General features: G+C 32.8%; 1 protein-coding gene across 1 annotated transcript in view; it reads right to left on the reverse strand.

The window, feature by feature from the left end:
- The window catches only part of LOC114335625 (plasma kallikrein), a 133,314-nt gene that overhangs the window by 76,839 nt on the left and 41,045 nt on the right, over nt 1-15,430 (reverse strand). Inside the window, exon 2 of the mRNA XM_028285890.2 lies at nt 10,254-10,476. Within this exon, the coding sequence (XP_028141691.2) occupies nt 10,254-10,476 (223 nt within the window). The remainder of the gene's footprint in view (nt 1-10,253; nt 10,477-15,430) is intronic.

Genomic DNA, 15,430 nt, shown 5'->3' on the forward strand with positions numbered 1-15,430 from the left:
CGTGGATTCGCAGTAGACCGCGTTTAAAATTTAAATTTCAGTTGACCATTTTAAAAATTGTGAACCATTAACCTGTATGACTGTGCCAAATTTCAAATATGTATATATTTTGATTGCCGAAATATAGGGATGTCTTCATCTTAAATGCGAGACACTGTATATTATCGTATATAATATCACAAGAGAGAAAATTTTGCCGGCAATATTTTCGACTGATATGAAAGTTTCTTGCCTGGCAATTTTCGAGAATTAAATTTTGACTTAAATCACGAGACGTTGGTCGAGTGATTTTGTCAAAATTTCGCAAGCGAAAATTACCAGAAGGCAACGAACTTGAATGAAATCAGGAGAAAATTTTGCCGGGAAAAATTTTCTCTCGAATGATGTTCGACAAGACTATTTCACGAGACAATTAATGCACCATATCAACGAAATATAATCTTTATTTATTTGTTATTACCAGACACTTTCGTGACGGATCTGTCATAATTTTGTCGCTGAGAAATCACGTCGCTAAGGAGTTTTGTCAGTAGAAAACGATACGTTGCTATGCCGTTTTATCAGTTAAAAACAGTCTAGTGAAATAGTCAATTTGATAATTTATTGCAACTAATATAGTCGTATTTTTTATACCTAGATTCAAAATATACATTCAAAATACTGACTAATTCACTAATTTTATCATAAAAAGTCAAATTGATTGCATTGAAGTATTGAACCAATTAATGCGTATTAATATAATATTATTATAATAATTATAATATACAAAGTGAGTTTTATGTATAGAAACCCTCAATTATCTCGGAAATATATTGCATAATTTTTATAGGTTTTGGTGGGTAGGGGTTTTCTAATACAGCCGATATTATAGTGATTATTACATTGTTGTCAGATCTTCCGTTTTTCTGGAAATCTAATGAACTTTTGTGCGTTTTGTCCTTAAGAAATACTGATTATTTTTCATGTTATATTCTCTATACCTAAATGCAATAGTTTCGGAGTTATTGCTACATGTATTTAAAAAAAATTAAACAAATTATAAAAATCAATTTTTTTGGCCCGTGTAGTTTACATTCTTTGGATCATTGGGAAGAAAAAAGGTCTTTTGTAATTTTTCTCTAAAGTTAATGGTTTTGGAGCTCCAAACAATTATTTAAAACTGAAAAAAAAATGAATAATGACGATTTTCAAGGTTCAAAAACACAAATAAAAAATATTATTTTTGAAACTGCTGGGTAGTCAAATTCAAGCTAAGCCCTTTTTCTAGGGGCTCGTTATAAAATTTTTTGGCCCGTTTTATTCTAAAACATTGGTTTTTAATAATTGTTAGTGAAGCGCATATGAGAGGACGGGCGATTGGAGTGTATTAACAACTAAAAACAATATTTTAAAATGAAACAAGCTAAAATTACTTATTCGTAACTGATAAAATAAGGCTTGAACTTGAATTTGTGTACAGGACAGTTTCAAAAATAATATTTTTGATTTGTGTTTTTGAACCTTGAAAATCGTCATTATTCGATTTTTTTCAGTTTTAAATTGTTTATAACTCGAACTAGTTTAACTTTAAAGAAAAATTACAAAAGAACTTTTTTGTTCCCAATAGTCCAAAGAACGTAAAATAATGTCTACCCGGGCCGAAAAAATTGATTTTTATAATTTGTTTAATTTTTTTTTTTAAATAAATGTAGCAATAACTCCCAAATTATTATCTTTAGGTATAGGGAATATAACATGAAAAATAATTAATATTTCTTATGGACTTAGAAAAGCAATAAATAGAAAGGGTATTCCAATTGAAGTAAAAAAAATTAGATTTTTAGAAAAACGGGAGATCTGACAACAATGTAATTATCACTATAATATCGGCTGCATTAGAAAACCCACCAAAATTTATAAAAATTGTGCTAACCGTTTCCGAGATATTTGAGGGTTTCCGTACATAAACCTCACTCTGTATATTATATTATTACACATTAATTGGTTCAATACTTCAATGCAATCAATTTGAACTTTTTATGATAAAATTAGTGAATTAGTCAGTATTTTGAATGTATATTTTGAATCTAGGTAGAAAAATACGACTATATCAGTTGCAATAAATTATCAAATTGATAATATACAGTGTATCGCATTTAAAATAAAGACACCCCTAATATTTCGGCTATCAAAATATATTCAGATTTGAAATTTGACACAGTCATACAGGTTGATGGTTCACAATTTTTAAAATAGTCAACTGAAATTTAAATTTTAAACGCGGTCTACTGCGAATCCACAAACAGAGTGAATTTTCGATATGCGATTCGGTTTCCTTCGCGTTAGAGATATCGAAAAAAATTATTTGGAAAAGCTGTTCTAAATATTATTATAAGCCCACATACCAAATTTTATGACAAAATTCACACTTTTAGTGCTTTTTTTAGTCGTTGTAGTCAGGATCCTAAATCCTAAAATTGGCTGTCCCGAGATGCATCTCGAGACAGCACAAAACGGTTTTTTCAATTTTTTTGTTCTTTCCGCTCAGATATTAAAAATTCTGTCTCTGCCATTCGAAAGAACGACTAAAAATACACAAAAAAATATTATTTAAAAGTTGGCCAAATGATATTTACACAACCTAAAAATTCTTTGAAAATTTCAAAAATTTTTCCTGAGCTCATCTTTTATTACAAACATCTGAAAAAAATCAGGCTGTTTTGTGTTCAAAATATACATCACGTTGAATTTTTTCAGATTTTTTAAGTTAAAATTGCGCTCACAAAAAAATAAAACTTAAAATTCTTCTTTTCTCGATTTAACAGGTTCTAGGACATTTGGGAAGCTAAAAATTTGCATGAGGGCATAATTTTATATCCTTTATCGAAAAAATTAGTAGCGGGACTGATCGGTGCGGGGGCATTTTTGACCATCTTATCCCGCTATAGCCTTTAAGATAGTTTTGGCTTCGCATTGCAACTGAATAAAAATGATATATATTTTTATTTTATATTTTTTTCTATTACTATTACTCCTTTGAGTATAATTGTATAATAGGTCCATTTTCCGTTAGAATTTACCACGCTGAACAGACGGGGTCGTGAATTGTAAATTTTAGAATTCCTTCTTGTTTTCTTCGCTTTAGCATTCATCTGGCTTTCAATTTTTAGAAGCCATTTAGGTGTTACCAGGAAAATGGTCCAATAAGTTTTTAATTAAATATCTTTTAAAAAAATGTTTAAATATTTTTATTAGGATAAAAACTTTAATTTTATTTTACGTTACGTTTTGTAGAGATTACTGACAGTGACAGCGAGCTAAAAATCATGGATCATTTTATTGGCTACCCAGAAATTGAATAATCAACAGACCACTCATTATAATAAGATATTAAAGCAATTAATGCATGATTTTCAATTAAACTTGTGTTATTTTATGACGTGTAGATGCAACCTCCTCAATTTAATCATTGGGATGCATAATATTGCACACAATCAACATCGTTTTATTGAATTGCACAATTCTTTGAAGTTATACTTCTTTAGGCGCGATTGTGAAAAATGTTAAGATTGATTTTTTATAAAAAGACAGTATGAACTAGGCGCACATAGACAGTATGAAGTTAGTTGCTAAATCTATCAAGTTACATATCGTCGCCTCAAAGCAACAGTAGTATATGTCAAATATTGTAGTTTCGAGAAAAACGCAATTGAAATTTTTACGGATTTTTCATTACTTAATAACTTTTTTATATTTGAATGGATTTACATGGAATTTTGTTTGAGTATATAACTTTACAGGCCTTACATAAATATTTATATTAATTTATAAAAAAGTGAAAAATAATTGGAAAAAAAGTTACTTGTCCTACTGTGGCTCTAAAAGTTAAACTGTTTTTTAACGATATCCGTAAATATGTGTTATAAAGTGACGACGTTTGAGTTGGAATAAATTCATTATCTCTGGAATGGGAGCATTTGGAGAGAAATCCTGAGACACGTCCATTTTTATTTTTAAATTATGACTTTTGCCATATATATCATACTAATGACGTCATCCATCTGGTCGTGATGACGTAATCGATGATTTTTTTAAATGAGAGTAGGGGTGGTGCGACAGCTCATTTGAAAGGTTATTTAATTATCTATTCATTAATATAAACGTTAACATAATTATTTATACAAGGTGCCCAAAAAAGTTTTTATTTATTAAATTAATTGAGACAAAAAGAAAAGTGTATGTAATTCATTTACTTTAAAATACATTCGAGTGCTGTCAGAAAACAAAAAGAAATGTTCATTTCATAAATAAACATTGTTTTTCGCTTAAATGCAATGTTCAATCTGCCACCCACCTGTCTCACATTGAATTTAAGCGAAAAGTAATGTTTATTGAGATAAACATTATCACCTGTTTTTCTGACAGCGGTAAAATGTATTTTTAATTAAATAAATTGCTTACATTCTTTTTTTGTGTCAAATAATTTAATAAAGAAAATATTTTTTGAACACACTGTATAAATAATGATGTTAATATTTACATTACTGAACAGAGAATTAAATAGCCTTTCAAATGAGCTATACCACAACCCCTACTCTCATTTAAAAAAATCATCGATTACGTCATCACAACCAGATGGATGACGTCAGTAGTATGATGTATATGGCAAACAGTCATAATTTAAAAATAAAAATGGAACTGTCTCAGGATTTCTCCCCAAATTCACCCTTTCTCAAGATAATGAATTTATTCCAACTCAAACGTCCTCACTCTATAAACTTATATTGTACTGAAGTTTTGTTTAAAATTTTACACATTTTATTATAAAAAACAACAAAATTTTGTTGTTCAAACATTCTATTAGATAAATTATAAACTCAATATACATGTTTTCCGACAATTTTGAAACTTGACAACGAAAATGACAAACAAAAGAGAATGAAAAATTAATCAGAATTAGTTGTGGTCACATCGGATGCAGATAACGATGTGAAAAAATTATGGTGTCTCTTTGGTATTAAGTTATCGTTGCACATACTCATTAAATCATTCTTTTTTTTAAGCGGTATCGGTGGTGCTTGCTCATAGGCAAGAATTAAAGTTAGCTTTTCTCTCTGGCTTCTTAACTTTTGGTAATATTGATAACATCAAATTCTTCCTGTTTGAATGCAGTCTTATAGAAAACATTTTCAGGTTCGCCTTTCTTGACTTTAATCCATTTGATGTCGTTGATTAAAACTTTTTGGCCTTTTTTATTAATATTAAAGTTCGCTCCCATGTCTTTGGCTATTTTTTTCCAATCAAAAAATTCTTCAGTTGACATCTCAGTAACTTCATATGGCTTACCTTTCTTTTTAGCTGACTTAGCAATGGTGGCCAATTCAGATGGAACATAAATTGGACCATTTTTAAGTATTCTTGTTCTTTCCTTTTCAATACAATATACTAAATATTGAATTCTACTAGATATTTTAGATTTTTTATAACTTAAATTGGCTGAGGCTGAATTATCCATTTTTATTCTCACAATACAACTTTTAATATGAATGTAATAGTAGAACTGTGGTAAGATTTCTGAAGATAATAAATATTCTGGGTGCAAGCCGTTTAATATAAACAAAGACAAATATTCGCAATTCGGCAATAACTACATTATAACAGTAAAATATGCGTAAGATAACTTAGTGTTGCATTAATATTTTGTGACCAAAATTAGTAAACGACAAAATACAATAGTAGGATATGTATGTTGTCTTAGTGTTACATTATATCATATGAGTTAAAGAGAATTAAGCTTCACAAGGATATGTAATATTGTGAAAAAAGTATTCCATTATTTATTTATCTTAGTGTTACACTCAACAGAAGGGTTTATTTCCAATAATTTGAAATGGTTATCCCAAAAGTAATTTTTTTTACATATCCTACTGTTGCTTTGAGGCGACGATATGTATCAGTGCAAATAGAGTATGAAAAAATATATTGGTGTTTTTAGTAAACATATTTATTATTTTTGTGTCTTTGGATTTCCCTTCGTCGGGAATAGAATAATAAGTAGTAAAATATGACGAAAAAAATATTAAAAGCAATCATAATATTATTTGTACCATCTGTCAAAATAATTCATTTTGGTATCAATTTTACGGCCATAGCGCACTGACTTAGTACACCGTTGTTGCCCTGTAACCGTTGTCCAACAATGGTTTTGGATGGGTGACCGCTTATGCTGGGGCCACAGTAACGTCTAATGCCGTTAATTAACGCATTATTTTCATTACAGAGATAGCAAATAATGCGGTATATATATATATATATATATATATATATATATATATATATATATATATATATCAAACAAATGAAATAGAGAATGTGGAAAAATCCCCTTACGAACAATTCACACATCCACCATTTCAGGTTGGGAAAAATTTCTTGAATAGAATCAAAGATCCAAACACCTGTTCTTAAAAATGTGTTTCGCCCTCTTCAACCTCTCTGGGCTTATCAATAAAGATGAGAGGTTGAATATCTTTAGACACATTCCATCAAAAAACAACATTCGAGACCCAGACATAGCAGGAGCGTATATCTACGCCGCATAATCTGACCATGACAGCCTCACGTTTTAATTCCCTAATTACTATAAGTAAAATATATGTTTGAAAAACAAAAAAAACAAAAGATGTAAATCTTTGAAACACACTCAGTGATCAAAAGATCTAAGTTATTGGTTTACCGACCAAACGTAACTAAATCAAACAAATGAAATAGAGAATGTGGAAAAATCCCCTTACGAACAATTCACACATCCACCATTTCAGGTTGGGAAAAATTTCTTGAATAGAATCAAAGATCCAAACACCTGTTCTTAAAAATGTGTTTCGCCCTCTTCAAGACGAATATATATATATATATATATATATATATATATATATATATATATATATATATATATATATATATATATATATATATATATATATTCGTATGAACTTTACACATTGCTAAAACATACAATAGATTGTAAGAATATAAATGAAAACATTAAAGGCGGATATTGCTACTGTGGAGCCATTCCATTGCCTCAGGAGTTAGTTCGTGGATTTCGATTAAGCTTCCTTCGAATCGTGTGGCTGGACATTCTTGTGTAATGTGGTGGACTGTTTGTTCAGCAGCATTGCATTTGTCACATAGCGGGCTGTCTGCGATACCCCATTGGTTAAGTGATTTATTGCACACTCCATGAACTGCCCTGATTCGGTTCAGATTACACCATTCTCGACGCGGAATTGAGAAACCGTTGAGTTTGACTGTGGGATTTCCTATTAGGTGTGCATTGTTCACTTCTTCGTTCCATTCGCTTATCCAATGCTCATCGATTGTGAAATTGTTTGGAAGATTTTTTGCTGTTCTTGTTGGCGGGTTTCGAGATCTCAGCCGCAATTGGCCCTGGTTTAACTGATCTATGTCGGTATTTATTGGCAATGAGGGATTCTTTTGACATTTCTGGTATTGTGATTTAAGGGCAGCTAACCGTCGTATTTTGGTTGGTGCAATGTTGCTTAGAACTGGAAGCCACTGAGTTGGTGTGCTTTTTATGGTCCCCGTAATATACCTCATTGTCTGATTTAGTTGTGTGTCTAGGACGTTAGTATGGTGACTGTTTAGCCAGACTGGAGCACAATATTCGGCTGTTGAATAGACTAATGCAAGAGCGCTTGTCCTGATTGTGTCTGCATTGGCTCCCCAAGAGGTGTTTGCAAGCTTGTGAATGATATTATTGCGAGTTTTTACTTTAGCTGCAGTTTTATGTAAGTGTTTCTTGAAAGTTAGAGTACGATCCAGTGCTACACCGAGATATTTTGGATTTGGGTTATGTTTTAGGGTAACCCCTTCGCTTTCTATGTTTAGTCTGTAGTTCACTTCCCGGTTATTTAGATGGAAGGCAGTAACTTCTGTTTTTGTGGGATTTGGCTGAAGGCCCCATTTTTTAAAATATGTGTTAATAGTATGCAAGTCGCTTTCTAGGATAGCTTGGGCGTTCTCGATGTTTCTTTCTTGTATGCCTAAAGCCATGTCATCTGCATAAATAAACTTGCGTGAGATTGTAGTGGGAGCGTCTGAGGTGTAAATGTTAAACAGGAGCGGCGATAGAACCGATCCTTGGGGTAACCCATTCTGTAAACTTCTGTATTTACTAGTTTTTCCATTAACGCTAACTTGGAATAATCTGTCACACTGCATTTGATTTATTAGCTTATTAAATGATTGGCATGGTACCATCTGGTACAATTTTAGTAGTAGTCCTTCTTTCCATACCGTGTCGTAAGCACAAGTCAGATCAATGAATGCTACTGCCGTTTTGATTTTCTTTTGGAAGCCATTTTCAATAAATGTGGTTAGAGAAAGAACTTGATCACTGCAGTTCCTTCCTGGCATAAATCCAGCTTGTTCTACGGGAATATTTTCGCTTACGGAGTGTAAAAGTCTCGCGTAGATTATCCTCTCAAAGATCTTATAGCAGACACTTAAAAGGGCGATTGGTCTGTAACTCTCGGGCAATGAAGCATCTTTGCCTGGTTTACAGATTGCGATGACTTTGCTTTGCTTGAATAGTTTGAGGAGCTTTTGCGTCGTCATTATCTGGTTGAAGAAGTCGAGGAGCCACTTTCGAGTTTTTGGACCAATGTGTTTTATGAACTGAGGATATAGTTTGTCAACTCCTGCAGCTTTGCGGCACTTAATTAAGTCTAGAGCGTTGAAAAGTTCCTCGGTCTCTATTTGTCTCATGATGGCTAGGCTTTGTTGAGATGCAGTTTTGATCTTTTTGAGCTGATATCGTACTTCTCTTTTATGAGCCTTTTCTATGACTGGTTTGGAGATTTGCGCAATGCGTTTCGCTATATCTTCTGGATTTGGCAATGAAGAGTTAGTTGTTGGGATACTAGCGCCTGTGTCCAGTTTTCTGAGCAGGTTCCAGGCAGTGCGACTGCTATGCGTGAAGTTAAGGTTTTCGAGAGTTTCCCTCCACCTGGTAGTTCTTGCAGAATTTAGAGACTCTAGAAGTTGTTCCCCTAGATCTGGGTCTCTGGTTTGCTCATATTGATCATACAGGTCTTTGCATTCTTCGGTCCAGCATGGGGTGTAGGATTTGGTTAGGCCACGTGGAACATGTTTTTTAGTACAGCTAATTATAAGTTTGGCGAATCTTCCGTAGTTTTCTACCTTAGGCTCAATATATCTGATATCTTTCTCCAATTGTGCTTGGTACTTATCCCAGTTTGCCTTACGAAAGTTCCATCTAGGCAGAGGAATTGAGTTTATAATGGGAATAGTGATGCCCATGGTTGTTATCACCGGCCTATGCTGCGATTTTGGGAAATTATCAAGAACTTCTCTAGTTGCAATAATGCGGTAATTAACGGCATTAGACGTTACTGTGGCCCCAGCATTATGAACACCTCATGTTGCCTTGCCTTACTTTTTTTAATTTTTGGTATTGTTTTAATAAATTTTTTTGGACAGTAGTAAGTATTCAAATTAGTTTAATATTTAAATAGCATACAAATAAACTGTTTAAAGTATATTTATTTTGTTGAACTCATATAATAGAAGTATAACTTCTTACGTGCGTACAAAGTACACACACATTTTTTTTAATTAGGATGCTAGTGTATTCTATACTGAGTGCAATGAGATATGCTCGTGAATCTTGGCATCTTTTCAATTTTCATTAAAATAATAATGTGGTTTAATCCGATCCAAAAAATATCCAAAAATATTTATTAAGGGCAAAGGCGCAAAATGTCACCTGTCAAAATTTTCAATATTTTTTGTGTATTCATTTTTTCTAATCCTGAGATAACTAATAATAATATAAGAATTTTTGCAAAATTTAAACCCAGAATTAAAGATTACGTTATCACCGAGGGCTGAAAGTCCCTTAGAATAAATAAAAAGTTTCTTTTGAATGAAATATTTGCAATTAAAAATCACACTAAATTTTCTGTTTTATTTTCACCCCTCTAACTTATTAAAATAAACATTATAGAAATTTTCAGGGACTTTAGACCCTCAGTAATAATGTAATCTTTCATTCTGCGTTTAAATTTTTTAAAAATATTTATTAGTTTTCTCGGGATTTGAAAAAAATGAATACATTTAAAACACATTGAACATTTTGACAGGCGACATTTTGCGCCTATACCCTTAAAAGCGTGTTATTGATTTCGGGAATCTAAAAATAATATTATAAAGGAATACATTAAACTTACTCTAGATTTTCTTGCAGATCATTGTAATCCTCGTACGGAATGACAGCTGGCATGTTATCTGTTGTGCCAGTTACGCAACAAGCTACTATCCACGGACTGCCTCCACATCCTGACTGGCTGGAGCCTCCAACTATCCAACAGGCAAGTGACAAAGTGCATGCATGATGTTGTCCTTTTCTTTCGCATTTCGATGGAAATCCCAACATTTTAACAAAAACTCGACCTAAAATGTTTTCGAAGACTAATAAGATTTCAATGATCTTTGAAATTCCCCTTAAATTGATGGTCGAGCTCTTTTTCGATTCAGATGAGTGCACGCAAGCGCTGTTGATAAAGCCTGAAATGGAGGAAACAGCTCTCTGACGATTAAGCATTCCTCTGAATCGAAAACAAGCAAAACCATCGTTTACTTTTCTATTTTTACTCAGATTTGAGTACTAAGAAGTTTCTTTCTGTCCTTTTCCTAGACTTTCTGTCCTTTTCCTTTTTGTTTTCTATATTCGTCGTCTGCGGTCTTATAAATTGTAAAAGTCGCAGATTAAGGATGTACCAGAAAGAACTTTCAACACTAAAAGTTTCAACTATTTACCATTTTAATTTTATTAAAGTGTTGGATTCTGCATCTCAGACTTTTGAATTTGTTAAAAGATGTCGCTGGACCGCATCCCAATGGGAATTTCAATGATCTTTGGAATTCCCCTTAAATTGATGGTCGAGCTGTTTTTCGATTCAGAGGAATGCACGCTAGCGCTGTTGATAAAGCCTGAAATAGTGGAAACAGCTCTCCGGCGATTGTGCATCCCTCTGAATCGAAAACAAGCAAAACCATATTTTACTAATAAGATTTATTTTTAAAATTAAGGACAGTTAACATTCCATTCTGTTTCAGAATCAACCACCATCCTCTTACGTACGTTTCACCCTATTGGGATCTTCAGAGAGGCCTCTGGTCTTTTCTGAATCCAAACAAAAACTAACTGTCTTAGTAAGAAAAATTCTACAATAACATTCGCTTTTAGACGCTGTAGCGACATCTATTCAACACAATGAGAAGTCTTAGATCCAAAAATCTAAAACTTATATCGTTGAAATCAACTTTCTGGTGATCACATAAATCCAAGATTTCTGCAATTTGCAAAGCAAACGAACGATAAATCAAGCAGGCAAGAGAGTATCTACAATATGAATTCAGCTCCCGTCAATTTATCTAGGTAAAATTCCATCGAATGTTGATTCCGTTTACTCACAACAGGAGTAAACTAAGAGAAAATGAAAGACAATTGAAGACCTAAGCGCAAGAAGGGGGTATGTCACATTTTCTAAAATTTTGAGTTTCCTAGTGAATGAAGGTGGTATGTAACTTAACTATTATATGATATTGTTGTTGTTCTGAAGCTATTTTCTTGTATGATATTTATTATATATTTTATTATCTATTATATGATACTTATACTGTACCTCTAAAAAGCTTAATAAGAGATATTCTAGTAGATAAAGGTGGTATGTAACATATAAAATACGATTCTTGAATGGAGGAAGGAGGTATGAAACATTTTTCGTTTTTTTTTCAGGTTTAAATTTTTTATAACTCGAAAAAGATTAACTTCAGAAAAAATTACAAAAGTCCTTTTTTGTTTCCGATGAACAAAAGAACCTAAAATAATCTCTACCGGGCCGAAAAAATAGATTCTTATAATTTGTTTAAAATTTTTTTTAAATAAATGTAGCAATAACTCCGAAATTGTGGCATTTAGGTATAGGAAATATAACACGAAAAATAATCAGCATTTCTTAAGGACTTCAAAACGCCAAAAATTTACAGGGTGTTCGATTTTAAATAAGAAAGTTCATTAGATTTCCAGACAAACTGAAGATCTGACAACAATGTAATTACCACTATAATATCGTCCTCATTAGAACAGCCTTACTAACCAAATCCATAAAAGATCGTGCAAGCCGTTTCCGAGATAATTGAGGCTTTCCATACATACAACTCACTCTGTATAATAAATGTACCTACTCCATTTAATAATATGTACAAGGCAAGACAGACGAAAGAAGAAGGGTCAGGTTGAAGAAGACCGCCATGGCTAAGAGACCTGTGAGAATGGTTTAACAGATCCTCTGCATCCCTTTTCCGAACTGTCATCAACAAAATTACTATAGCCAATTTGACATCCAAAGCTCAATAATCGAGCACGGCACATGAAGAAGATTATTTTGTGTTCAATTACATAAATTGCTGTAAAACTTATTATAGAGTATTATTTCATGCAACATACCCCCTTCATCCATTCAGATAAATAAAGGATAGTTATACAAACTAAAATTAATGGAAGAAGGTGGTATGTACAGTTTGTATTTATTTTTAGAAAAAATCCCAAAAATAAAAAGAAATTATCAACATTTTATGCATAGGAATGCTTCTTTTTCATTTGCCCTTTAATTCGTCCAATTTTGAACTTAGGCTTCCCCAGTTTCCTCCATTCGCTTCTGTTTAGTGCTTTCTGTTTCCAGTGCGTTCCTCCTATCTTTTTAATGTCGTCTCCCCATCTCATCTGGGGTCGTCCTCTTGCTCTCTTTCCTGCCCATGGTCTCCATTGTTGTATATGCGTTATGACCTGCGAAGCTCCATTTTAGCCTGGCTATATGTTGGCCTGCGTCTTTGACTTTTGTTCTATTTCTGACCCAGTTGTTTTGCTTTTTGTCTGTCAATTTTACTCCTAACATTGCTCTCTCCATGGCTCTTTGTGTCTTCATTATTTTATCCACTTTTGCCTTTGTCAAGGTCCATGTTTGGCATGCGTATGTGAAAATTGGGAGTATGCACTGGTCAAACACTCTTGTTTTTAAGTATTGTTGTATTTTTTATTCTTTAGGACCCATTTTAATTTTCCAAATCCTGCCCAGGCCAATCTGACCATTATTTTTACCTCCGCTGTTTGGTTTTCCTTATTTATTTTTATCATCTCTCCCAAATATATATAATCATTAACCGCTTCTATTGTGGTGTCGTTTAGTATTACGTTTCTATTGTCTTGTGTGTTTGTCATTACTTTTGTTTTGGCAAAATTCATTTTTAGACCTATTTGTTCGGATTCATTTGCTAGTTCGGTTAGCATGGTTTGTAGTTCTTCAAAACTTGATGCTATGACTACTACATCGTCCGCATATCTTAGGTGGTTTAGTTTCTTTCCATTTATGTTTATTCCCATATTTGTCCATTCCATTGTTTTAAAAACATCTTCCAGTGCTAATGTAAATAGTTTAGGAGAAATAACATCTCCCTGTCGCACTCCTCTGTTAATTGGTATGGGTTTTGTGGTTTCTTCCAATTGTACTCTCATTGTTGTTTTCTTATATATATATATATATATATATATATATATATATATATATATATATATATATATATATATATATATATATATATATATATAAAGGATGTTAAGTAAGCGAGTACAACTATAAACATAGAAAAGAAAAATCATTGGCAAATAACTCGCAATGTGAATGTGAATACAAAATTAACAATATAAAAAGATGGAATGCAACTGCAGACACGTGTTTCTGACTCATTAGTCGTCATCAGTACAGTATAGCCAAGTTAGAAGAATAATAGTTTAACTTGGAAAAAGATCACTACAGGAGCAATATTACCATTTGTGACAACAATGTCAGAAGACCCTGCCTTTCAGGGCGACGACCAACACAGTCACGGAGGTAAAGCTACCTGAGGAAAGAAAAGCCAAAACCTTATAAAATAAAGGATGTTAAGTAAGCGAGTACAACTATAAACATAGAAAAGAAAAATCATTGGCAAATAACTCGCAATGTGAATGTGAATACAAAATTAACAATATAAAAAGATGGAATGCAACTGCAGACACGTGTTTCTGACTCATTAGTCGTCATCAGTACAGTATAGCCAAGTTAGAAGAATAATAGTTTAACTTGGAAAAAGATCACTACAGGAGCAATATTACCATTTGTGACAACAATGTCAGAAGACCCTGCCTTTCAGGGCGACGACCAACACAGTCACGGAAGTAAAGCTACCTGAGGAAAGAAAAGCCAAAACCTTATAAAATAAAGGATGTTAAGTAAGCGAGTACAACTATAAACATAGAAAAGAAAAATCATTGGCAAATAACTCGCAATGTGAATGTGAATACAAAATTAACAATATAAAAAGATGGAATGCAACTGCAGACACGTGTTTCTGACTCATTAGTCGTCATCAGTACAGTGTAGCCAAGTTATAACCCTGAAAGGCAGGGTCTTCTCACATTGTTGTCACAAATGGTAATGTTGCTCCTGTAGTGATCTTTTTCCAAGTTAAACTATTATTCTTCTAACTTGGCTATACTGTACTGATGACGACTAATGAGTCAGAAACACGTGTCTGCAGTTGCATTCCATCTTTTTATATTGTTAATTTTGTATTCACATTCACATTGCGAGTTATTTGCCAATGATTTTTCTTTTCTATGTTTATAGTTGTACTCGCTTACTTAACATCCTTTATTTTATAAGGTTTTGGCTTTTCTTTCCTCAGGTAGCTTTACCTCCGTGACTGTGTTGGTCGTCGCCCTGAAAGGCAGGGTCTTCTGACATTGTTGTCACAAATGGTAATATTGCTCCTGTAGTGATCTTTTTCCAAGTTAAACTATTATTCTTCTAACTTGGCTATACTGTACTGATGACGACTAATGAGTCAGAAACACGTGTCTGCAGTTGTTTTCCATTTTTTATATTGTTAATTTTGTATTCACATTCACATTGCGAGTTATTTGCCAATGATTTTTCTTTTCTATGTTTATAGTTGTACTCGCTTACTTAACATCCTTTATTTTATAAGGTTTTGGCTTTTCTTTCCTCAGGTAGCTTTACCTCCGTGACTGTGTTGGTCGTCGCCCTGAAAGGCAGGGTCTTCTGACATTGTTGTCACAAATGGTAATATTGCTCCTGTGGTGATCTTTTTCCAAGTTAAACTATTATTCTTCTAACTTGGCTATACTGTACTGATGACGACTAATGAGTCAGAAACACGTGTCTGCAGTTGCATTCCATCTTTTTATATTGTTAATTTTGTATTCACATTCACATTGCGAGTTATTTGCCAATGATTTTTCTTTTCTATGTATATCTATATATATATATATATATATATATAT

The sequence above is a fragment of the Diabrotica virgifera genome, chromosome 6 (assembly GCF_917563875.1).
Source record: "Diabrotica virgifera virgifera chromosome 6, PGI_DIABVI_V3a".
Classification (NCBI taxonomy): Eukaryota; Metazoa; Arthropoda; class Insecta; order Coleoptera; family Chrysomelidae; genus Diabrotica; species Diabrotica virgifera.